Raw genomic sequence first — 27,936 nt, forward strand, 5'->3', positions numbered from 1 at the left:
CTTTCTCAACCTTCAAAACATATTAGCCCTCATCCTTCACTGATCACACGAATTCGCTACCATAAAATGTCAATCACTTCGGTATCACTCCGCTCAACTCCCAAATCGCTTACATTACAAAAAGCACTACATAGTAACAGATAGACACATTAATTTTACGACAAATTCAATTTTGCCCTACCTCGATGTTATTCCAAAATACATAACTTCACTCAGGCTGCGTCTACAAGCCTTCCGCTTCCCCACACTAAGTATTTCGGTCCCAAAAATTATGAAGATATAAAACACACAAATAGAAATGCACTGTCAGCACTGTTTTAATGCCAAATCACCGTTACAACAAAACGAAAAGCGGCATTACTCAAACAGTAGCGCCAAAGTGTAGGCAATAGAAAATTTAAAATGCGACGCACGTCTTCACACAAGCGCAAAGTGATGAGTAAACTTATGTACTTTATTGTTTTTAGTTGCGAGTTTGCGTGGAAAGCGACCAGAGCGCATGCGATTAAAGCAAGTACGTGCTAAGCCCCCTTTTTTGACGGTGAGGATTAGCTGACTGGTTATATTTTAATTGAAAATTCCGTCGCAGCAGGATCGCGCTGCTTTATGCTGACAAAGCAAGAGTTTAATGTAGAAAGCGACAATAAATTTTGATGGAAGTGTTGAAAATATTAAGTTGTACCGCCGTTTGCGCCTGTTGGGTAGGCTATGCATTTGGATTTATGTGCCGTTTTCATTTGTAAAGACAAATTTTGGTGCGAAGCAGGAGATTGTACAAAACCGTATCTTTTTTTATATACTCAAATATTGTAATTCGTTATAAAAATACTGTTACGAGGGTTTGAGGAGTTATATACGCCTTAAGATGGGCTGCATTTCAGTAAAATTCGGCTTTGGCAAAACATATTTATATTTTTTAATTTCTGAATATTTTGAATATATGTAGCGAAATCAAGGGAGGAAGTATTGATATTAAAAAATTATAATTTAATAATTTTTTGGAGGCAAACTAAAAGTAAAATGTACAGATTTATCACTTTAAACCTGTTTTTTTATTATTGTAGTAAATACTTTCAATTTTAATTAGATTAATGTCACATATGACATGCTCAAAATTTTTTCGACGCCTTGAGGATAGGCTATACTTTTCAAAAATATTGATTTCTTGGACTCATTTATTAGCAAAATTGAGTTTAAAGCTGTAATAAATATCTCAGACTGTTCTATATACAAAAATTCAGAAAAAACTTACTAGCGCCTGTCAGATAGGCTAAAATTAGCAAATATTTTAGAATTCTTTTATAATACCTACAAATTTTGAGCGTGTATAAAGCCAGCGAGGTTATGTGCACTTCATTATATATACCACAAAAACTTTTTAGCTTTGAACTTCCGGCTTTAGTCGAAAAATTAAAGCAAACAATGTTTTTTTTTTTTGCTTTTATGCATTTTTATTCATAATATTCATGTTGCTGTCTTATTTGTTGTCGTAAACAAGTAATAAATTAATTTTTACCAGCATTTTTTTTTGTTAAATTGAAAATATAGCTTTACGCCTGCCGGATAGGCTACACTTTTTCACATTATTGCTTATTACGTTACAATAATGGGTGTATAGCGTAGCTGAACGAATATCGAGAGTAAATATAGGAAAAATATGAATATTAAAATATAATCATAATAATTTTTTATATAAGCCTTGGTGCGTAAATCAAAGCGGGAAATTTATACCAGCTACTAATTTAATTAATCATGTCAGAGGTGAAAGTCTATTAAGTTAGAGTAATGTAATTTTAATGTTTTCTTTTTTTTGAGCTTTTCATGCAATTAGTTAGCTATTTTCGACTTTTTATTCAATTAAAATTAATTTTTCTTTATGAAGTTCCTTCGCTGATTTTTTTTTTTTTTTTTTTAACATTTTTTAAATAAATTTCTACAACCGGCACAGGGTATATTAAGTATACCACGATATTTTTAACACCCAGTAGAAAATATTGGAGGCCCTATAAAGCTATATATGATACAAATAATTGGCGTGACGTGCTGAAACGATTTAGCTCGTAGGTCCATCTCTCCGTCTGCCTATCCGTCGCTCTATACGCCAACTAGCCCCTCAGTTTTTAAAGTATCGATCTGAAATTTGGCATGCGTCTTTTTTCTCCAAAAACGCATCTCATTTGTCGAAACCATCGACATCGGATCACTTCAGCATATAGCTGTCATACAAACCGACAGATTAAAATCTAGTCCTTGTATGGAAAACTATTTCATTTGAAGAGATATCTTCACGAAATTTGGCACAGATTATTATTACAAGCAATGCTACAATCTTTGAACAAATTGTTCAGATCGGACCACTATAACATGTAGCTGTCATATAAACTGACCTATTCAAATCCAGTCTTTGTATGAGAAAACTCTTTAATTTGAAGAGATATCTTCACGAAATTCGGCATGGATTATTATCTAAGTCAACGCTATAATCTCCACAAAAATTGTTCAGATCGAACCATTGTACCTTAAAGCTGTCATACAAGCTGATAGCTATGTACATGCTAAAACAAATTCTCCAGTGGAACCTCCACAGCTTCCGAGCAACCGAACTAATTATTTTAAGACCTTTTTTTACTTTAATTTGTTTATTTTTTCAACTAAATTCACTACGCATTTATAGTTATGCAATTTCCTTCGTTAAAATAAACACTACTCATTTGAGCTTATTTACAGTAATTCTTTCTGCCTCATTAGCGCTTATCAAGTGCCGCATGTGGCATAAATTTTAATTACAAATAACTTGTGCAAACAAACAAATAAATAAGCAAAAAAATAATACAAAAAAAATTAAGCTGCGCGACAGGCCACTGTAAATTTTCAGCAAATTAAAATTAAGCGTAATTAAATCAACATTAAATAGTAATTATAAATAAGTAATACGAGCAAATATTTGCACAGTCACAGCAATATGCCATAATGTGACACAAAAACCATGGAAAAAAATAAAAAAAAACAACGCAAAATACATAAAAAAAAACTACAAAAGTGAGCAATAAAAAGTATTTTATTAAAAGCCATGCGTTTGCTACGCATTTACGAACATTATACAGCTTACAATAAGCAAACAACACAAGCATGAAAACATTTGCATTTGTAAGTACATTTATGCGCATATAAAATCAGCGAAAATCATCGAAAACCCTCTTACCGCCACAGGCACTCACAAAAATTTACTCATACGCACTGACCCACTGCCTGTTAAAAACAGACCAATCGCTGCTGTGAGCGTATGGCAACAGAAATTTATATACATAAATGCCCATTGAACAGATACTTGGGCGGCATAATAACGCTTAATGGCCACATAATATAACAATAAACTAGATACAAGCAAATAATAATGAAGTGGAAAGCGATTGGCGTCAAGCAAAAATGTGATAATAATAATGATAAAAAGGCGGAGAAGCGCGTGTGGAGCAAAAATATGTTTGAGAAGAATATTGAAGGTAGGCAAACAGAAAATGCAGGAAAAAATATTATGGAAAAAAATTATAGAAAAATTAAAAACAAAAAAAAATAAAAACTAAAAAAAAATAAAAAAAATTAAAAAAAAAAATTAAAAACAAGAATTAAAATAATTAAAAACAATTAAAATTAAAAAATTAAAAAGTAAAGCAATTAAAAAAATAAAAGAAAATTTTAAGACATAAAAAAAATAAAGATGAATAAAGAATTTTAAAATATAAAAAAAATAATAATTTATAAAAAAAAATATAAAAAAAAATTAAAGTTTTTTAACAAAATTTAGAAAAATATATTTTTAAAATATTTTATTTTTATATATACATATATTTATATTTATATATTATATATATTATAATATTATTGGCAAAAAGGTGAAAAAATTTAAAAAATGAAAAACCTGAAAATTAAAATAAAAATAAAAATATTAAAAACAAATAAAAAAATAAAAAAAATAAAAAAATTAATAACAAGATTAAAAAAAAATAGATTTTTAAAATATTTTATTTTTTAATTTTTATATATTTATTTATATATGTATATTTGTTTTTTATATTTCTATTTTTTACTCATAAAAATACTTTTAATTTTTTATAATTTACACAACTGAAAAAGGATAACAAAAAAAAATAAATTAGAAAATGATTTCTAAAAATTGTTTGTTTATTTTTTTATAATAATAAATTTTAAAAATTAAAAAATATCAAAACCAAATTAGAAAGAAATTAAAAAAATATTATAATTATAAAAATATTTCTATATATTTTTAATTTGATTAATTGAAAAAATATAGAAAATATAAAAAATATGAAAATACATATTTCTAATTTGTTTTATTTAATTATTTTAAATTTTTTTTATTTCTTTAACTTTTATTTATTTTTTTTAATAAAAAATATTTCCAGCATTTTTCAAATGTAATTTATTTATTATTTATATAGAAAACTCAAAGACTTCCTTCTTCTTGCCTTGTCAATATATCCTTAAGGATGAAATTTACCAAAAATAATCGGCAAAAAAAAACAAAATATAAAATAAAAGCCAAGCAACCTAAAAATGTTACCAAAGCAATAACTAGTTCGAAGGGCAAAAGTTAATGTGAAAATAATGCCAAAAACACAGCATACAATACGACCATTAACGAGAGCGCCGATATTGCTTCTTACAAACATTTGCTGAGATTGTTTTTATTGTTGTTGTTGCTTCGCTAACTTTTTATTTTCATTTGTCTTTTGGATTATTTTTGGCCATTTGACGACAAGCGTTGAATATGATTTGGCAAACATTGCTGTGATTTCCTTGATTTCCGCTGAGCCATCCTGCGTAGCAACAACAATACAAAACATATATAAAAATGCCATAACAATATAGTTGCGGTAAAAATAGCTTAGTCCGGCGCTTTCGTAAAGCCAAAACACGCTACAAACCATACTCCACTCACAACCTCCCTCCACACCTCTATTACAGGAAGCTAGTCAGCAGCTGCTGTGTGTTGACTTTAAATTGCAGAAGAATTTCTTTGTTTGGTTTTTTATTGCTTTCGTATGGTTTTGCTACAGCAGATAATGCGAAAAAGGAGAAGAAAAAAAGAAAGCAAAAAATCCAAAAAAATAGCAACAAATAAATAACAGCTTCCAAGTACCAAATTTAGAAATAAAATCATACTCATGGCTCAAAAATGCTACTGGTGAAGAATTGACACATTTAAGTTAACATTAAAAATCAATTAGTCTACCATAAATTTATTAGAATTATTCCCTTTGTGTAACATGCGGTGAGTCGAGATACTAGCTTTAGCATTGAATATTAGAGATTAATAATTTCTTGCCGCTCTCTCTCCCCTTTTCCTTCCTTCTCTTTCTGTTTCTTGTTCTTTATTCTCTCTCCTCTCCCTCCCTTCCTTTTCTCCCTCTCTTTCTTTTTCCCTCTCTTGCTCTCTCTCTTCTTCTCTTCTCCTCTCTCTCCTTTTCCTTCCTTCTCTCTCTACGTGTGTCACATCTCATTTGCCGGAACCATCGACAACAAACTATTGGCAGTATTTAGCCGAGTTTTCCACCACAAGTGACTACTTAAAAGTACTTTGCTTAGCTGAGTTTTCTACCACGTGTTACTACCTAACAGTACTTCGCTTAGCTGAGTTTTCCTCCACTAACTCTCTACCTTTATCTCAGCAGAATGAACTATTTAGCTGAGTTTTCTACCCCGAGTTACTTTGCTTAGTTGATTTTTTCACCACGTGTTACTTCGCTTAGCTAAGTTTTGCTCCCTTACCCTGAAAAGAACCGGACAACCTTTAAAGCTCGAACTCGAATATTACACTACATCTTGGTTTCTGAATCTGAACCCAGCTCTATCGTACTGACTGTTAAGTGACTTTAGAAAAAACAATTCAAGTCACACTACTTGAACTTAGTTTCTTCAAATTGGAGTGCATTTCGTTCTATTTTACGTAGGTAAGTTAGGTTTAGAGATCATCGATATCACTTATACAGCTTAGAACGCAGGTCCATAGTATTTTACATAACCAGCCCTCTTTTAAATTCCACAAACATAGAAGTCATCAGCTGAGTGTGTCTTTTCATCATTTCTATTGAGTGCTCAAGCAGCATTGCTGCGAATTTAAACCCTACAATTCCTCGCCAGGCATGAGCATATCGTCAGGCATTCCCCAGCTGCGAGGTCTAATGCATTTTCACAATCACCGTACTCATAAATATATATTTGCGCTTTATTCTGCGCAATATTACATGCTGCTTCTTACATTTCTAAGCAACCGAGGCAGCAGACTTCAATTTAAAGATTTTACTTTAAGCTTTTCGTATAGAAATATGTGTGAACTCAACGACTTTCCTTGCATTTGTGTGAGTGGAAAAAAATTCTGTTTATATTCATATTCCCGCTGTGCTGCAAGGAAGCCAAAGGATTTGTCGACAACTCAACGAAAGGACAACAAATAAAATGCTAAAATATTTACGTTGTTTCTTCATGCATTCTTTCGTCATGGCGCTCGGTAATGACTCGAGAGTATTATGCTGTTAAAAATGTAAACAAACAGATATTTGTGCTTACATAAGCATTTTTTAAACACAAAAACAAAATGACAACAAAAATGCTTTTTGTTCATACACATTTACTTAGTTTGTCGCACTAATCCTTTTCTGGCTGTTTTAAGTCCTTTAAAGTGTCCTCTGGAGTGTTGAGCTGTATGTTTTTCAACATGTGTGTGTGTGTGTGTGTGTGTGTGTAGTAAGAGACAAACAAATATTTTCTACTCATTTTTGTATAATTCAACTACATTTATCACCGACTTTGGCATAAACAAACAGCTATTACGCTCGCTCAACGCTCAGCAGCAACACCAGCTCATGCTAAAACTGCTGCTGAGTCCATCAATTATGTTGGCACAGTGTCGCACACAGTTACTTAGCTAAAAATGCGCTTGTGCGCGCTTTCAAAATGTTTAATTGAGCGAAATGTTGACGCAATATACAATTAGTGACAGCAAGTTTCGGTAGGTTCGGGTGGTAAGCAGGTGGCCAGGTTGGGTGGTGAGCGAAATGCGGAATATGTGTACTAATGACAAAAATATATTCGGTTTATATGTTCAGCTAAATATTTCTTAGGTAATATCAAAAAAAAATATTACAATAAGAACATCGGTTGCGCTGAAACAAGAACATTCTTTAAAAATATGTTTGTATGATAGTTATATGCTATAGTGTCTCGATCTGAACAATGTTTTAGGAGATTATAGCAGTACCTTGGACAATAATCCATACCAAATTTCGTTAAGATATGTTGTCAAATGAAAAATTTTTCTATAAAAGGATTTGATTTTGATCGTTCAGTTTGTATGGCAGCTATATGCTATAGTGGTCCGATCTGCATAATTTGTATGGAGATTATAGCGATGCTTTGTACAAAACCCCACGTCAAATTTCTTGAAGCTACGTGGTCAAATAAAAAAGTTTTCTATAAAAGGATTTGATTTTGATCGTTCAGTTTATATAACAGCTATATGTTTTAGTGATCCGATCTGCACATATTGTTCAAGGATAGTTCTATTACAGTAGACAATAAGTCATGCCAAATTTCGGAAAGATTTCATACAAGGGTATAACGTTTTTCAAAGGAAATTCTATATTCGCTACTGCAGCGCCACCTGTGTGAGCTTTGCACTAACTACTACACAACTTCAGAGCTTTGCTAGACACTTTCAAAGCAATCATTCGATCGTTATCATTTCTGCTTAAAAATTCTCAACAGGTTTATTGACGCTGAAAAACTAAAGCTTGGTTAAAAGTAGGTGGTTTAGTCTGTCGGATGTCAACAGAGCCACCGAAAGTACCAGACAAGACATTACTGTTATCATGTTTCCACGGTCTCTTCTATCGAGTGCCAATACGAAGCTTTACTCTCCTCAATTAGTGAAGTACTATATTGAAAGATTTGATCAAATTTCAAGTTCATATAATATTCGAAAGTCATAAATAAAGTGCTATTGCTTTGAAAGCGTTTCACAGAGCTCGATATTGAAACCTTCTGAAGCCGCTTAGTTTGTGGACAGGACTTTGGTCAGTCTCTTTACGGCCAGAGCAAAACTGACCGCGAGGCATTTATCCACATTTCCTTAATAGTTTGCTTTTACTGCCATTTGCCGCTTCCAGCGTCGTAATTAAATTGCTGCAACTAATGCACCAACTCCGCAAGCGCTCACTCACTTCGTCTTCATTTTCCTGAAGACTTTTATTGCCTTGTTACTCGCAGCGCTATTTTATTTTGTGATAATTTTGAAGTATTTAATTAATCTTGTTGACGAACATTTAACGCATTCGTATTTTAAGACAGAAATAATTTTACGCGTTGCTGCTTGGCTGCGTAAAATTGCAGAGGAAATTTCTCGACATGCACTAAAAAGTTTATCACATAATTTAGCGCACAATTAAAGCGCATTGCGAGTGTAGAGAGGCGTTTATGAAGCTGTGGTAAAGAGAGGCTTACGACTTGGCTTCGAGAACGCAAAAGGACCAGTTCCTTTATGTAACCGTTCTAATGGATGCAGGTACAAAACCCTGGCGAAGAGGTCAGCTTTGACTTGACTACTACGAGCACCTTAAACGGAACTGAAGGTCGTAGTGAGATATCTCCATAAACAAGAGGGATCTGTCAATATGAAATTGGTCTCTGAGGGTACATTTATTCAACGAAAATGTTATGCGCTGCTCTTCAATAGCAGATACAAGTGAAGGTACAGATTTGTGGCACTCACTAACCTTCAATCCCAGCAAACTAATTCTAGAGTTGTCAATGCTCCATAGATATCCTCAAAACAGTCAGATTTCATTTCAAAGCTTAGTGATATTCTTTAATAATTTCTTGAAAGTTCAAACCGCAAACGCTACCCTTAATTTTCTACACCAGTACCATTTTATGCTCGAAACTCTTACTTTCACAAACTGCATCCGTTTGGCAGTTAAAATTCAACTACCGAACACGCTGGGCCGCACCCAAAGCTCACGTATGCATTACGAAACAATAGCAAACAAGCAGGGATAGTCAAACGCCTGACAGCTATTAAAACTTGCTCTGGTTTTTGCAGCATCTCCGCAGGCAGCTGAAACCAACCAATTGCTGCGAATGCTTTTCTATGTCTCCTTTGCTATTTGGTCTGTTGGACGCCAGTCGGGCAATAATGAATGTTCATGTATTTTACAGCGCAGCGCCTTCTAGCCGTTGGTGCATGTCCTCTCTCTCTAATTCAATTAAAATCGCATTCATTTGCTCAGCAGGCTGCCTTTTATAGCGAGCCAAGTGGTCGGAAATCTGTTTTTGATTCCTCTTTAGATGGGGAAAACCTGTGAGCAATGGGATAAAAGGAAGGAAGGGTAACCAAAATGGCTGAGATTTAGTAGCGCACTGCACAGAAAGACTTATGAACTCTTCCGAACTGGTCGAGTCAATAAAAAGTTTTTATAAATCAGTGAATCGAGACTGACGGCCACATGTCGATAAAATTCTATGAACACAGTCGGTTGACGCTTACTTTGGGGCCCCTCCAAACCGGTTTTGTCGAAGAAATTATTTTTACCACTTCAAACCGGTTCATAGTTATGTTCGATCCACACAGAGATACTTGTCGAGTTACATAACCCAAGCTGACTTGGATACTGGACATTATAGTTAACCGATGTAAATCCATTGGAACCACCTATTGAAATCGCGGACGACGTGTTTTTTCCGCTGTTGGGTCTCAATAAGCTAAGTAAAACCAGAGTTCCCTAGACCAAAATGGTAGTTTAATCCACTGATATGTTTGATCTGAGTAAGCATCGAAATTCCAATAGATAACCACGAAGGGAATTTAACAAAATCTCCTAAGGTCTTCACTTAAATCGAGCTGATTGGTTTCTACTACATATCAGGTTTTGCATCCATCCCATTCTAAAAAATCAATATTCTGGAGTTGGACTCTCTGTCTGCGCGAACGCTGCTTTGGATTTCTTACCATTCGAGCTGCATGGTATACGACAACTGAAGCTTTGCAAAGATCTTAGTCTTTAGGTTTATACTTTCCGGCTCTGGACTTCCAAGCATTAGAAGTCAAAGGCTCACATCGCCTATATATACCCATTCAAAGAGCTCAGTTTTTAGGTTTGGATTTCCGGCTATGAATTTCTGGCTCTCTGGATTCCGGCTCTGTTTGGATTGGATATATACCCGTCCAAAGAGCTCAGTTTTCATGTTTGCATTGTAGACTACTTATCACGCGAGCCCGATGGTATCTATCACTCAAATTCTAACTAAAATTTTGCTAAATATTTTTTGTATATAGTGCCACACTCTCACCAACTCGGCATTGTCTCGTGGCATCCTAAACATCCTACACATTATCGCCCTTCAATGTACGCTAGCGCGCTTGTGTGGCAACCGGACATCCTTTCCTCTGGATTTACCAGCGTTAATCCCATTTGTGTTGCTTGTGACGACAGCAATGCACAGGAAAAACGGAGGCGGCCCACCGGACACATAAAACATATTAGTGCGGCACGGAAGTGCACACAAGTGCACGCATCCGCCAAAGGGAAGCACAAACAAAGCCTCATACGGACGAGCTCTCCGCCGGCTTCCTTGTTTTAGGGATGTAAACGCTGCTGGTTGTTGTAGTGTAGTAAATTTAATAACGTTCAAGTGTTGATTAGATGCGTTGATTTGTATTGTGGGTAGAATTTAGGTCGTGCTAAACTGTCTACCCACAGAAATGTGATCGAAAGAAAGAGTATAATGGCGACGGGTAAAGAGGTTAAGTGGTGCCGAAATCCTAATTACTGGTACTATGAGAAGATAATAGATGTTGTAGAGCAGATGAGAGATCTCAAAATTTTTAGAAAAACTGTCGGAAAGTCTTCCACAATCTTAACAGAGTTGCCAATTATTATTTTAATTTAATTTCTTTTTAGCTGATAGACAAAATTTAAAAATAACTTAAAGTTACCTTCGAAAAATTAAGTGGTAAAAAATTTTGAAAGTGTTACCAGACTGAATGAATATCGAAAAATTATTATTTCATTAAAATAAAACTAAATTTGAATATTAGTTTGCCATTATTTAGTGATAGATTTTCTAACTAAACTTTAATTTAGTTTTTTAGAAAAAGTTTTGGAAACTTTTTCACAATCTCGACAGAGTTGCCAATATTTTTAAAAATTCAATTTTTTACCATATAAGTAAAATATAAAATTTGCTAAATTAATGCAAATAAATATTTAATTTGTATTATTATTAGTTAACATGAAAGTTCCAACTTCAAATATATATTTGTTGCAATTATTGTATTTAGGGTTGCCATATACTTACACAAAAAATTGTTGCCAATATTGTTTTTTTAATTGTAATTTTTTTTGCATATAAGTAAGATTTAAAACTCTCTAAAATTTATCTTCAAAAAATTTAGAGGTTAAAAAAAAATTTTGAGAGGTTGCCAGACTAACTAGTTATTAAAATTTTATAAATTAATGCAAATAAAGCTTTAATTTGTAATTCGCTTTAAAGTTCCAACTTTAAATATATTTTTATAAAATTATTGTTTCTAGGGTTGCCATATACTGCCACAATTTTTTTTAATTTAGTAAACATTAAAAAATAAGGCTTATATCACAAAAATAATAGTTTTAATAATACAAAATAGTTGGGACTCAAATAAAAAGTCTGCAGGGTTGCCAAAGTGTTAGCATAGTTCTTTAAATTTAATTTGCAGATTTTTATTGCCAGCACTGGTTTCAATGATTGCGCATAATCTCATCTAAAATTCAAAAATAAAGTTAGTTAAAAAAAAAATCATATACATAAACGTACTTTTTCTATATTTTTTCATTAAAAATTGCTTTAATTATGGTTGCCAGCTGTATGCAACACAGCTTTATTCACATGGTTGCTGGGTAAAATTTTTAAAATTAAAAAATAATTAGCAATAATTATAAAAAATTCCGTTTTATACAAAAAAACTCAAACGGGGTTGCCACATATTTTATATTTGATGTCAAAATTTTTTTTTTTTGTGTTTTGTGCTAATGGTGAGCATATCTGCTTAAATTTAGGGTAAATTAAAAAAATCGAAAACAGGGTTGCCACATATTTTATATTTGCTGCCAAAAATATTGTTATTTTTGTATTTTGTGCTAATGGTGAGCATATCTGCTTAAATTTAGAGTAAATTAAAAAAATCGCAAACAGGGTTGCCATATATAATTTATAATTTTGCGTCAAAAATGCTGTATATTTTTGCATTTTCTAGCCATAGTGGCACGATTTGTGTGTAAACATTTCATACTCAAAATATACTTGAAAAATTTCTATTAGTTAAAGAATTTTTCTAAAATTTTGTTTCAAACAAATTTTCGAAATTAACTATGAAAGCCTTAATGCCCATTAATTTACAGCATAAGCACATTCACGCGCTTGAAAATGCATAGTTTATAATATTTGAAAGCTTTTGCTTAAAATAAGCGCTTGAAAACTCAATTTCGCTTTAACAACGCTCCCGAGAGAATTCTCTAAACTGTGTACAACTTCGAAATTTCTACTTGAACTTTCAACGTACATTATTTGCCACCGCCGCTACCCCTATTTTGGATTAAGCAGCAACTGAAATTTCACAAATTCACCATATTTGCATTGTCAGCTTGTACGCGCGCGCGGTTGCGCCCCTCGCCGCGCTAAATTCCTGTTACCAAATTACAATAGTTCGCATTTGTATGCGTTCAGCTAACCTCGCTTCGTCGAATTACATGAAAAATGAAAATGCGATTATGGTGAAGGGCGAGCGCACACATACACGCACACTTGCAGAAATGTACAAATACTAATGCGCGCACACATACATAAGCGCGCCATGTAAACAGATCAGCGCTTATTTAAATTTATACGCGCCAGTATCTTTCTATCAAGCCAAGGGCTTACACATATATGCACACACACACATATACATACATGAAAGCGCTTGGCATTGCAGCTATTGACATGCTGACAGCGTGGCTGGGTTTTGGTGTGGCATGGCGTGGCGTGGCAACCCTTCAGTCAAAGCGCCGCCATTGTAAGTGACACCGAAACGCAACAGCAAATACAAATAAGCGCGCGCCCGCTAACTGTAAATGTATTGCCGGTGTGTTGATGTGTTTGTGTGCACACTACCGCACACTAAACTGCAATATTACATTACGCGCCGCACTGACATTGGCGGGCATCCAATTTGTGGCAAGCAACATGCAGCATGCAACATGCCACTACAGCTGCTACTACCACGACGGTTGCCCCTGCCAGCGCGGAGTTTTGTGGCAGAATTTATGAAATTGCTTTGAATTTTAGTAGCGTGTATCTGTTGCAAGTTGCACATACCCACACACACCGACTGTTATGTGGCAACATATTGTTTATTTGTTGCTGGCGGCGAAACTTTGCGAAAAACTTACTTGCATAGCTGTGTATGCGTTTTAGTGGTTGCTTTTGTTGTTGCTATTTGATTTTATGCTCAGCTCAAGTTATGCGCGCCTCGTTCGGCGGTTGTGGCAAGCGGTGCTGTGCTTGAGCGCTTCAATAGCGATATTTTTGATTGATGAGTGCGGCAGCCAGCGAAAAAGCGAAAGTAAAAGAAAGCAAAAACAAACGCCAAAAACAACAACAAAATTATGGCAAATATATATATGTGCTGTCAAGCATGCTTTCAGGCGCGCTCACTAACAGATATTTTGCTGGGAGTTGAAGAATAACACGAATATTGCAAAAAATTCCTAGAAAGTGCTTAAAATAGAATTAGAAACACAGTCTATTGAAAAGATGAAGGAAAAAAATTTTGACGAAAAACAATAGTTTTCTGATTGAGAAGAATACTTTTCTGACTGCTTCGTATACAATGCGGTTTACTGAAGCAAATCAGCGCAGCGAAATTAATTTTAAGCTTTGTTTGCAAGCAATCAGCGCTGAGCTTGATATAAATTAGATGCAGCGTCTACTAGCGCCATTATTTACGGTCAAATTCTCAATTTTCTAGAAAAAGATACTAAAAGCTGATACAAAATAACTCAACAAAATATAATATTTTTCTCTTTAATATAGAAAACTTTAAAAAAAAAGCAAAACAAATTTGTCTTATCAATAAATTAATAAAAACTAAACAACAGGGTTGCCACTTAGTTAAAAAAAAAGAAAGAAAAATAATTTAAAAATACTTTTAAGACATGAATACAATTTTAAATTCGAAAAAAATTATTAATTACAAGTTACGTAAATCGTAAAAATATCCAAGGTTGCCAAACCTTTAAAAAAAATTCATAAAAATTAATTTGATCGAAAAAAACAAAAAAAAATACTGTGAATCTAAATTTAATTCATATTCATACCAGTATTCGCAGAATAAAAAAAGTAGTAATACAACAATTTTGCAGTCAAAGGTTGCCATATTATTCCATATTTTTAGAATACAATTTTATTTAGCGTTTAAAGTTTTGATGGATCACCTTTTTTTTTGTCGAAGTATCAACGAAAACTAGTAATCAAAAATTTTTTTTAGGCAAAGGTTGCCATATTTTGTGAATAATATTTTTTCTAGGATTCAAACTTAAGACAGATTACATATTTTATCAAAATACCGATGTAAAATTGTAATTTAAAAATTATTTGCGATCAAAGGTTGCCATATTTAGCGAATAAAGATATCAAAATAACAATGTAAAAATGTAATTTAATAATTATATATTATTAGAACACTCATTCCATCAAAATATCAATGAAAACTAGTTACTAAAAATTTATACGCGGTAAAAGGTTGCCGTATTTTTTTGAAAGAGTTTTTGTTTTAGCGTTTAAACTTTAGATAGATTACATATTCCATCAAAATATCAATGAAAAATTAACTGAAAAAAATTGTTGCTCAAGGGTTGCCATACTTTTTGAATAATACTTTTGTTAGTGTTTAAACTTTTGTTTGGTCACATATTTCATCAAAATAGCGATGTAAAATTGTAATTTAAAAACTTTTTTCGGTCAAAGGTTGCCATACTTTTTGAATAATATTTTTTTTAGCATTAAAACTTCGGATAGAACACTTATTATATCAAAATATCCGAGTAAAATTGTTATTTAAAAATTATTTGCGGTCAAAGGTTGCCATATTTTATGAATAATATTATTTTAATTGTTTAAACTTTCGATAGACACACTCATTACATAAAAATATTTAAAAACTTAAACAAATTTCAACACCAGATCAGTTGTTTTCAACTGACTTAGGCACAGCGCCATCTAGCGGTTGTACTCGTATAAAGCTTCCTTTCATGCAACACTTTTTTCAAAAACGGTTTTTTACTATTTCCAGGCTCTTCGATTCACTTCACCAAACAATTTTATGTCACTTTAACGGCCAAACTCTCATTTTCATGCCAAAACCCATGATTATAATCTCAAAAGCACTCAATATTAAAGAATGAGTGTAATTTTTATCAAAAGCTCTCAATATTAAAGAATGAGTGTAATTAACTCGCTCACAAAAACACCAAAAAGGCGCCTGCTTCATAATAACTGGTATCGAAAAAAATTGTTCACAGGCACCCCTCATAATCCCCCTAAAGTGCTCAAATATCATATTAGTGACACTAATTTTTAGAGCGGTCGTTTATGGGAATTTTTAATGACCAATATGACACCGAGCACCACGTCAGCATATGAAAATGACGGAGCAGAGCATAGTTTGTGCTGTGCGAGAGGGAAAATACTAAAATATACGGCAAGCAACGAAGAGCGCTTCATTATTATTTGCACAAATTACAAATATTTTACTACTCTGCTATAAGAGACTAATTCGTTAGCTTGCCCACTCGCTCGCTCCACTGCCTGCGCGCTCTCTCTACTGTTCGCTCGTACCCATTTGTAGTGCCCTCAAGCGCTAAACCGTTAAAAGTGCATTAAACTGGCATTCAACGCTAATAAAATGCAAATTTTAATTAGTCCTCTTAGCAAATTTGCTCCTTTGGCCGTTAAAATTTATTTGACTTACGTTTGCAGTGTTGGATTTCGTACTACTTTCTTCGTGTACTCTTTCATGTTGAAAGCAAATGTCGTTTCCGTCGGTTAAGTAATTTTTGACATAATGGGAGTAAGCGAAATGTTATTTGAATAGTATTTTGTTGAAGAAGGAAAGAGGAACTGTTTGAAGTCAAGAAATATAAAAAATAATACTACAGCTAATAGAAAGTTCGCCGCAAGATGGCGCTCTAATCTACATGCCCATTGCACCTCTATTTGTAGCTAGACTTTTCTTTTATTAAGAATATATACATAGCTTGAGATCTGTAAGAAATATTTTCAAAATACAAATACAATAATTATTGAATTACTTATCCAAATATAAAGTACTGAAGTCAATAAAAAGCTCGTCGCTAGATGGCGCTCGGGTAGAAATACTTATAACACCTGTTTATAGGTCGATTTGGATTATATTTTGAATATATATCCTGGAGTCTGTTATAAGGAAGCATTTTTAAAATAAAAGTACTAGCATTAAAGAAAGAAATACCTATAAATATAAAGTACTGAAGCCAATAAAAAGCTCATCGATAGATGGCGCTCGGATAGAAATGCTTATAGCATTTATCTAAACACTTTTTAAATAATTGATTTCTTAAAATTTTTGTTATTTTAAGCCTGATCCACCATGGTTGCCTCTATGCCTTGTAGAAAAAACCAATAGAAACGAATATATTAGAATGAACGGCACATAAATTACTCAACAGCAGCGCAAGTGCAGCAAAAATGCGAAACTTTTCCCTTTTCAAACAAAAAAAAACAAAAAAAGCATGCGCCATGAATCGAAAACTTCTGTCTTTGCGTCCTTCACGCACAACGGAATCAGGAAGCTGAGGCGACAAGGTTGACGCCATTGTCCTTAGAAAACGCAGTAAAGCCTGCTGCTAGCCTTCTGAGCGAACAGCAAGGAGGCAGTGCAGCCGAGCATGGTCGCAAAATAGTTGTTTCCACACTTTCTGAACACTTCCATCTACGCTCCTACGCATCGGGCCACTTCTGCTGTAGACGCTGCTTCGTGCCAGTTTTCTACTTTTCCTTTTTTACGCGGGCGCGCGGAAGTGCACACTTTAAAATTTATGAGCTGCAATAGATTAATGCATTTTATGCATGTCCTGCCGCAGTACCTCCCAACTGACACTTGCAGGCTTTCAGTCCTTCGCCTTGCCGTCGCTTGGTGCATTTATTCATTCAGCGCCTGTAATTTGTACTTCGTCTCACTTATTTTTCATATCCAACCATTTGTTTGTTTGCTTTGGTGCTTGTGTGAGTACGTGTGTTGTTGTTGTTTATCCGCAGCAGCGTTCTGGCGCCGTCACCTTGATATTTCAAGCAGGTGTAAAGCACTCAATGTTGTCAACGAGCAATTCTAGCGCTGCTTAAATAAAGTCAACAAATTGGTTAAGTGTCGGCTGTAGTTGAATACTTGTCGAATGTGGCAAGGATATGCGGCAGGATATACACAAGCAACAGTTTGTTGCGAATGCCAATGCATTAAATGAGTGCAACAATGTTTTCGTTGGTAGGTTTGTTGTGCGAAAAGTCTTAAATGGCAAAGGCATTGAATTTAAGGTTGCTCATACGCCGTGGTTGACCAAAATTCTTAAATACTTTGAGAATTATAAGAAAACTATTAACATCGATTAAAATAAGTGTACAGTGCTTAGAAGTTATTGACGCAAATTATATAAAGCAAGAAAAAAATTTGGTTAAAAATTGGCAACCCTTTTTTTTAATTTCTTAAAGAAAAAAAAAAGATTTTTTGGTAAACCTTTTTACGTAAATAAAAATATTTATAGCAGCGGAAAGTAATGCTAAAAATTATACAGAATTACAATTTTTTTTTATAAATTTCATAATTGTTATGTAAATAATAAAACAAATATGGCAACCCCTCAAAATATTCAGATGCAGAACTAAAATATGTTCTACTATTAAATAATAAATTATTTATTATATTTTATATATCTAAATTAATTTAAAAATATAAATAACTAAAAAAAAAATAATGGCAACTCTGTTTAATAATTTAATTCAAATTAAAATTTAAAAAGAAAAAACGTGTGTACACATTTTAAGTAAATAAAAATATTCAATGAAGCCGAAGTTCATGAAAAAATAGAATACAATTTCAAAAATTACATAATGTGGCAACCCGTGCAAGTATTTACATTTCAGGGCAATTATTGATTGATAAAGTATAACATTTTTCAACTCTATTTTTTAACTCTAGATTTTGCAAAAAAAAAAATATTTCCAAAAAAAATATGGCAACTCTGTATAATAATTAAATATGAAGCAATTATTGATTTACAAAATATAACCTCTTTCAGTTCTATTTTTTAACTCTAGATTTTGAAAAAAAAAATATTTCCAAAAAGTATGGCAACTCTGTATAATAATTTAATATGAACCAAAAATTAGAGCGAACAGTTTTTGTGAAAATGTTCACTTAAAAATATTCAAAGAAGTCGAAAGCTAAAATATATTTCCCATTAGTTTATATAATACCGCAAAAATTAATTAAAATTTATAAAAAATAGTTAATTGCGTATTATTAATTAATATTAAAAATAATTTTATTTTTACGTAAAAAATGTATGCGATGAAAAACATTTGTGAGAGCAAAAATGCATGCAAAAAACTTATATAAAATTTCAAAAATTTTATAAACGAATAATATGGCAACTCGTTCAAATATTTAAATCTCAGAGCAAAATAAAATTTCTACTATTGAATGATGAAATATAGCATTTTTTATTCTAAAAAACTAGCACAGAAAATATTTATAAAAATAAATATGGCAACTCTGTTTATTAATTTAATTAAAAAACATAAAATTGGTCAATATTTCTAAAAGCTAACGAGTTGTTCTAAACAGTTTATCCAAACCACAAAGAAATATTATTATATTAATATAGAAATATTGGTTTAAATAATTCCGCAAAAATTAATATGGCAACCCTTTGCAAAGAATTTTTTTTTATAATTTTTTACACAAAGGTTATTTAAAGAAAAATTGCATGAAATATTTTATTCAGAATTTTTTTTTTTTTTGAAAGAGTAGGTGGCAACTTTAGTAAAAAAAGAAACTTGGCAGCTCTATAATAAATAATTGCAAATAAAACTCTTATATACAATTTTAATTTATATTAACCCTGTCTAAAATTATTGTGACTCAAAAATTTTCAAAATAGATATTTTAATTAAAAAAAATTAATATGGCAACCCTTTTCAAAGATTTTTTTTTATAATTTTTTACATAAAGAATATTAAAAAAAAAATCGCATAAAATATTTTATTTAGAATTTTTTTTTTGTTTTGAAAGAGTAGGTGGCAACTTTAGTAAAAAAAAACATGGCAGCTCTACAGTAAATAATTGCAAATAAAATTCTTAAATACAATTTTAATTTATATTAACCCTGTGTAAAAATATTATTATTTTAAAAATTTTCTATATTTGTATTTTAAATTATTTACTGAACTATATTGAACTCGGATATATGGTAACCCTGATTTTAAAAATTTGAAAAATTCAAAAAATTTTAAAAATTCGACCCATTCACATTTAATTTTCTGCGTCGAAACTTGTTAAATTAAAAAATAGATGGCAACATTATTATATACACTGGCAACCCTGTAAATTTGGCATATGGAAATTATCATTTTTTATTATGATTTAGCAATAAACTTCTATATAACTATCATGTGCTTTAATATTTACATTTTTATTCATTTTTATTTTTTTTTAACTTCATTGATTTTAGCCGTCTGGCAACATTCAAAATAAAATTTGTATAGAGTATTGTAAAGTACATATTAAATAATTTAAATAATAACATGCTATTATCCGATAGTGATTTTTTATTTTTAATTTTTCGCTACGTTTGAACACCAAATTAAGAAAAAGCTGGCAACACTGATTTTTATTATGTTCACTGAAAAAAAATTAATAAGAAAGTCGGAGTTGCGAAAGAAAATAAATCCATAACACTTTTGGAAGTCAGCTAAGAAAAAATAAATTACCAACAAATTAGCTGTCGACAAGCAAATGACAATGGCAAGGCAAAACTCACAAAAATCGAATAGTTCATGCTAAACACACAAACAAGAAATAAGGAAATGGTAAAACACAAAAAGAAAGAGAAAGCCAAGATGAAACCGAAATGTAGCGAACGTTGCCAAGTCAGCAGCTCCGAACTGTCGATGGATGTCGCTGGCATAGTCAAAGTTTGGTTATTTCCCTGCTCAACTACCCCACCTGCCCAGGACTATGCCGACTGCAGTCTGGTGTGAAAACTTTACACCCCTTTTTGTACACAACAACAATAATAACAAGCAGAAATTTATTATTGCTGTATTTTTTTTTTTTTGTTTTCTCATTGTACTGGAAGTTTTGCTGGCACAAACTTTTTACATGACCTCCGGCACGGCCGTGTGCTTTACATTGCCGCAAGTAATTTCAAGTTTATGTTGCTTTTGTTGTAGCCTTACTTTTTTCATTCTTTCTTATGGTCTTAAGTACGTCATCATGACTTTAGCGCTTCATTTATATCTAAATTTAATACCAACCATTAGCGCTGATACGCCAATTAATAGGGGAATCATGAGGGTGATTAGGTAGGCAAAGGAATGCCTGCTTTTTTGTTAGTAAATTTGTAGGTTAAGTGTGAATAGAGTTGAAACTTGGGGTAAAAGATGACTGTTTAGTATGTAAAAGTAAAACACAGCTAGTTGCAACTTGTTCAGGACAATTTTGAATTTTTGTTGGAATAAAAAAGAATACTTAAGGAAAAATATCAGAAATAGGTTTCGAGTAGATTTAAAATTTTAGACAGCTAAAAGTAGTTAAAAACATTTTAGAATTACTACTAGAGCAGCAAAGTTTTTTTCGAAAAAATTATATCCAAAATGGGTTTCGACCAGTTGAAAAAAGCTTTTCGTAATAAGCTAAAAAGGCTTTAATACTATATACGAGTATTTTCGACTTACTAGACATTATTTAACAAAACTTCTGCAACTCACTTAATTTATACCAGTTCTTTTAAAATGATTTTTTTAGCATCACAGCGTTGAAAATATTGAATATAGATGACCTATTGTATTTTAGGCAGCATTTTTATAGTTATAAATTTTATACCAGTTTTTCGAATAGTTTTAAAAGTACTAAAACGTTCACAATATGACACTTAAATGATATATTGTACCTCAAACAAAATTTGTATGGCTACAAATTTTATACCAGTTTTGAAAAAAGTGCTAAAGTCCACAAAATAAGCTTTTATCGATAAATTTGCGCAAATACGTTTTTGTATGTGTATGAAGAAAATATTGCAAACATACGTTAATCCCCAATTGCTCAATTAATCCACGATATCTGCAAAAGACTTTGCATAAAAAATCGCGCACATGCTTGCTTTGAAAAAAGACAGGTGGAATGTACAAAAGATAGAAAAAAATAATAAAATAGTGAAAAGCACTTTGATATAAATGTAATAAGCTCTGAATGAAAAAAACCAATATACATATGTACATATAACCAGCGGAAAATGGCATATGGAGCGAGAGAAGAGAGGCTAAAGTTGAACATGGCAAAAAACCAATCAAATTCACCCCCTTCAGTTACTCGCTTTCAATTTCTCTTTTAGTTAGTTTTTTTTTTGTATTTATTTACTTGTTGCCGCTGTAGCTTGACGGGTGTCGGGTGTCAATGGCACACTTGCTTCACGTAAAAATAATAAAATTTATTATTTATGACTGTCGGGACGGGCTCACAGCAATAGAGGTGCGCATATCTTCAAAATGTGCACTTGTATGAGTACATATAAACATACATACATGTGTAAATAAACACACTACAAACTCATATAAAAAAATCTCATATCGAGCAAAATGCAAATTGTGCCAGTCAACTGTAAGACCAGACACGTGTGCGAATTTTTCACCAGAATTTTTTATTTTAAGCTGTTTAAGTAGGCACAAAAAATTTTAAAGCTTCGTATGAGTTTTTATTTAGAGAAAATTTTATGTACATATAATACAAAAGAATTCTAGTTTATCAAAATACTTGCAAAAATTACTTTTGAAAACCAGAGTAGTAAATTCACTTAATAATATAAATTATATTTATACCAGTTGATTGGAATGCATAAGCTTAGGCAAGAACTTCAACTGAAATTGATAAATGTGTTACTTACTAAATAAACAAAATTTTTTAATTTTATACCAGTTTTTAAAAGAGATATTTATATGTTTTTTTTTAAACATTTTCAAACAGAAATTCACTGGGAGGGTTTTTGCAAACTTTTAAACATATTTTACTGAAAACATATATTTATACCAGTTGTCAAAATCTGTAAAAATTACTAAAAATTGATGCACATTTTTAATATCAAGTTTAGAAATTGAAATCGACGCTACTGCAGTGAATTTTTGGTGTATAACTTATTATACGAGTTTTATTTTTTGTTGTATTGTATATGATTATAACCAATAATAGTAATTTTATTGTTTATCTAACTCAATTCAATGAAATTAAGTTGTATTCTTTATTATGCCAGTTTATACCAGTTCGCAAATTAATATTTTTTCAACAAACGTGCACTTATTGTACACCAAAGTGTTTTTTTATACAAATGATATTCATTTATTTTACTTGAAAGTATTACTCTCTGCGTTTATCTCAGCGTCTCACTAGCGCAATTTTAATAAGCCACATCCCACGACCGCGATTATAAGTTCATCTCGTGCACGTTCCTTCTGCTTTATATTAGTCAATTTCCGTGCTGCTTTTCCTTCACTTATAAGCCAGCGCTAAGCTACAAGTTAAGTTTCTCGGTGTAACAGTTTGCTATCCAATTTCCTGTTCACTATGACTTTTCATATCGACGCCTGCTCGACGCTACTCTTGTTGTCTCGCTACTTCCACAACCAAAGTTTTTCACTGTTTTATTATTACTCACGCACTTTTGCGTACCTTCATTCCACTTTTGCTGTTTTTTTTTGTATATACATTTTATGCTACTTTCTCAACTACTTTTTCTTTACAACTTTTATATCTCGCCCACATATTGCGCGCGCTACACTTTCCGCCAAACAACAGCTTACACAGCGGCCCAACACATGCACATGCCAGTACATATGTATATACACACAAGCATCTCAGGACACTCAGTTTGTTTTCGCCAAGTCACTGGCAAAGTTCTTAAAGTCCTCGCTTTTCTTAATATGAAAAATTGTTGTTGCAAAAAGTTATGATTATTTTTTCAGTATTTTTTCTTCGATTTTACGCAAAAGCTTTAAAAAATATAAGAAAATAAAAATAATTCACGGTGCAAGAAAGAAAGAAAAAAAGTATAAATAATAAAATGTGGAAAACGCTTTGGCTTCAATTGCAGCCATAAACTGTTTTTATGTGTTTGACATGACATACAAGCAAACATGTGTTTAAATAGTGAATGCACGGCACGATGCGTGAGTAGCTTACTATTAAAGCGCTCAAAGTTATGGCGGTGTGTACAGACAAAAGTTGATTGGAAAAGTGTGCACATGTGGCACGGTTTTTAAATTTCATACACACACACATACAGGAAAATATTTGTACTGGTAAACATATGCAAGTTGTACGTAAAGAAACTAATATGGCGAAGAGACCAAATGACTAAAAGTGTGACGTAAGCCTTTAAATGTAGAATTGCGCGAAAAAAATGCACAATATATGTTGTAAAAGATAAATAATGACATTTATAAGTTTCGACCAGTTTATACCAGTTTTATAAAATGTAATTTAACTGCTGAAAAGCTTTATAAAGCACATAAAAGATACTTTTGCAACATTTATTAAATACTGGGAGCGCTTTTTGAATTATACCAGTCAGTTCAAAGTAAACATTTTATGAAAAATGTAATGTAGTAAGAATGCTAGTACCTTTCTAACAGCCCTAACCACTGAGAGACATTTAAAAATTAATAATATGACAATTGCTAGGTTTTTAAAAAACCACTAGAGACGGTTAGAGAATTTTAGTTGGCATGCTTTTCATTACAAAAACATTCATATTAAAGCTGGATATTGCGCATTAGTTATACTTTATAACGAAAAATTGTTTTAAAATCATGCAGAGAGTTCTCAATGATACAAGAACATCATGTTGCAAATGAAAGAATTTTATGAATTCAGTTTGAAAAGCTAATTTAATACTTAGATTGGTAAAAAACATACTATCATGCATTTAGTACATTAAAGCGATTTAGACCAGTTCACAAACAAAAAAATGAAAGACATAATGATTAATTTTAACCAGCTGTGGTTTTCTCCTACATACATACATACATATGTATATTAATTTTTTAACTTCGACCAGTTTATACCAGATAAACAAATTACTAAAAGTGATCCCAAAAAACAGCACTGCTTTATGATTGCTAAGAAACAAAAAATTTCAATATAATTTGCAGTTTATGCGCTACTTTCAATTTTCGACCAGTTCCAAAAAATGCGTAAACGCCACTTTCTAATATAAAACCGCTTTTAAAATAGTTAACTAATCTCACAAAAACGAAAATATGCGATTTCTGAATTCGACCAGTTTATATATTCATTAAAAAATACGTTTATTCATTAATTAATCATTACGGCAAAAATTGTTATAATAACTCTAACCCTTCAACGCACAAAAGACATTGCTACTCCATACCTTCACCCTCCAACTACCTACCAACCTACACAAATGTGCCCGTCACAACTGCGTTGCCAGAGCAGCAACTTACACGTGCGTACATCGACGTCAAACGCTTGTCAGCCGCCATTTGTGACCCCTGTAAGCTGCTGTACATTTCAACCTTAGCGCGAAACCCTTCACGGTTACGCAATAATATTATCGTTTAGCATACTGTCAGGCGTGACAGCAGTAGCGGGAATGCGCTGGCAAAATGTGATTTAATTAGACATGAAAAATAACAACAAAAACAAAATAATAACTACATAAACATATTATATGAGTATGTACTTATTTACTTAAATAATAAAACAAAAATATGCTTAAGTGATTTGCGTGCGCCTTCTGACTGAAGCCATCAAAGTGAAATGCTATGACGGGAGCTCATTAATATTTTCCCTTTCATTCAGTGTTTTGTGCGTGGGATCGTTGTCTTCTACTTTCAACATCTTGCACGTTTTTTATAGAACGCATCATATGATAAAGTTTCATTTCATGCCATTTTAATATTTGTGTTGCCTACATTCAGGCTGTCTACTTATTACGTGGCAACCACTGGCGTGTCGAGACAGGGTTGCGTAAAACATATGTGCTCGCGCGCATTAAAACGGTTTTTGTGTGGAGTTCATGCAGTGCCGCGCATTACATTTTAATTAGATTGTTTAATTGGGTTGACGTGCCGCAAAGTATGCAAGACATTATTACAAGCTGTTATTTTTCGGTGTGTAAATAAAGTGAGTCTATTTTTATGATAGTCAACTGAAAATAAGTAGCTTTCAACGCCACAGGCTAACACTTATTCTTTCCAACGGGAAGTTTTCGATTTCTCCGCGCCTGAAGCCGACACTTTATGCCTTCTACTGCTCTTTTTTAGTCACTTATGCCAACCAACTCTATATGGTGCTCTACAGCCACTCGGTTGTTAGCTGCATTTGCCAGCTTTACTGCTGCGCATTTATGTCGAGCCTTCGCTCGCAGCCACTAAACATTTTCGTTCTTTTGCAAAGCCATTATCAAGAGTTGCTGTTGCCTCGGCGCTTCGTTGAGCTACTTAATTCAGCCAAGTTCATACATCTTTCAGCATCGTTGAAGCATCACTTCTGCATGGCATGTGCATGGCTTATGCATCCATTCTGCGGCTTAATCCTTTCATCCATCTACTGCTCTGTTCTTACACTTCCTCTCATTCTTCTACATATTCTCTGCGTCCACACGACATATCACTCACCGCATCCGCATGTGTGTGTCTGTCCAATGTGTGCACATTCGCTTCACTGCTCATAAATTCCAGCTAGTTCGCTTATATGCTCGTCCTTTTTGGGCTTTTAAGCATTTCGGCGTAGCATACTTTCAGGCTGTTATATGCCCACCGTGTTGGTAGCGAAATGTGTTTTCAACTGTGCTGTGGCCGCTAATCAGCCAATTTTTGTGGCGCATCGTTGGGTTTTTCTTACGGTTGATTGGATTTTCTAGTAGCCACAACACGCTTGTTAGTGGCGAGTTGATTGGCTTGTGTGCATTACGCCTGATTGTATGCAATGAACTTTTTCGTGAAATAAAGCAAACACGAATAATGATTTCTGGCTGCTAAACATTGAATTTAGTTTGAAGAAAATTTTTTTGAATATTTTGATTGCAGGCATACTTAAATTTTATACCACTTTTAATATAATTAAAATAAAATGGTAAATTAACTATTTTCTTTATAAAAAGATGCATATTTCGTTTGAAGATACAATTTAGAAGCTATTGAAATATGTGTACCAAGGAGTAAAATTCACTACGGAGCCATATATGAAACTTGTAAAAAAAATTATACCAGTTTCGACCAGTTCTATTTTTCATTGAAATATTACTCTTATGCAAGACACGTGTTTTCGACGATTGAAAAATTATAACAGTTTCGGGTTTTGGATTTCTTTTTTTGGAGCACAATTTATACCAGTTTATGGTCGAATGAAATAACTTGCATTTACTTTCTTGACGAACAATTCAGATACATAAGAAATAAAATCGCTGAAAAGCCACTTCAAAAATGTTATACCAGTTTCGACCAGTTCTATTTTTTGTGAAAAAAACTTTTCAAAAACAATACTCGTTTCCTTCACATTAATCTGGCTTTGAGTGAAATATTTTATATTTAATTAAAGGCCACGAACTGAAAATTTCCCATATTTTTAACGCAGATACCTAGAGCTCACAAAGTAAACAAAAATTTACAGCCCCTTTCACTTATGCTCATTGCAGATGAATTTTGCGAAGATTACCCCCACAATCTCATGCCCACACCCGGCTACTGGATTGAATGTTCACGACAGAAAATCACATTACCCACACTGCATACGAATTGGGATGAAAGCGACTCAGAGCACGAAGATATACGAGCGGGCAGCTCCAGCGACGCATATCTCGAGCGTGAATGCAGCGATCTCTATGAGGACGATGAGGACTCGGAAGCGACACCCAGGTGAGCTCGCAAAGAAACAGAGCTTTGTGTACGAGTAGTAGTAGTTAATAGCACCCCGCAGTAAAAAACCCGCCAAAGACAAGCAAACACTAGAATAACTGTTGATAAATAATTTTAGACCAATTGCAATTGGCGCTACCTTTTTGATTTTTGCTAATTAAAGAAAACAAAAGTTATAGCCGAAACCAGAATTTTTTAATAACTCCAACATTTTGTTTCCCTTTCCGCTACACCACGCCAAAAACCCCGCCCACCGAAACGCTAAATACATAAACACACACCAACCATTTCGTTGCCACCCCCCGCTTATGAACACACAAACACATATGCACCGACCACACACACACACACACGCATTCGTTGAACAATTTTATACGAATGTTTAAGTCCTAGGAAAAAGACAACAATCGAGGATCAATGGGATCAACAGGGCGCCTTCGAGCTCATCTCCGTTGAACAAGAGACATACGAGAAGTACTTTTACGGCACCGAGCACTGGAACTATTTTACGAGCGATGAGGATCTCGGCCCCGTCATACTCTCCATCAAACAGGAGACACTGAATGGACGCGATCAATTTCGCATACTGGTACGCGCCGGCTCGTATACGGTGCATGGACTGATACCGGCGTCCTGTGTATTCGCCGATAGGTAAGTGAGGCAGTG

The 27,936-nt window shown here is 33.0% G+C and overlaps 1 protein-coding gene across 5 annotated transcripts in view; it reads left to right on the top strand.

Annotated features, from left to right (window-relative positions):
- LOC105232229 (uncharacterized) overlaps positions 1-27,936 on the top strand; it is a 271,887-nt gene that overhangs the window by 226,898 nt on the left and 17,053 nt on the right. For 4 of the 5 annotated variants that reach the window (XM_029552761.2, XM_029552762.2, XM_049455938.1 and 1 more), the window contains 2 exons: positions 27,051-27,270; positions 27,658-27,921. In XM_029552761.2, coding sequence (XP_029408621.2) covers positions 27,051-27,270; positions 27,658-27,921 — 484 coding nt within the window. The remainder of the gene's footprint in view (positions 1-27,050; positions 27,271-27,657; positions 27,922-27,936) is intronic. The other variant, XM_019992426.3, reaches the window with a different exon arrangement.

Source organism: Bactrocera dorsalis, chromosome 4 (genome assembly GCF_023373825.1).
Source record: "Bactrocera dorsalis isolate Fly_Bdor chromosome 4, ASM2337382v1, whole genome shotgun sequence".
NCBI classification, from domain to species: domain Eukaryota; kingdom Metazoa; phylum Arthropoda; class Insecta; order Diptera; family Tephritidae; genus Bactrocera; species Bactrocera dorsalis.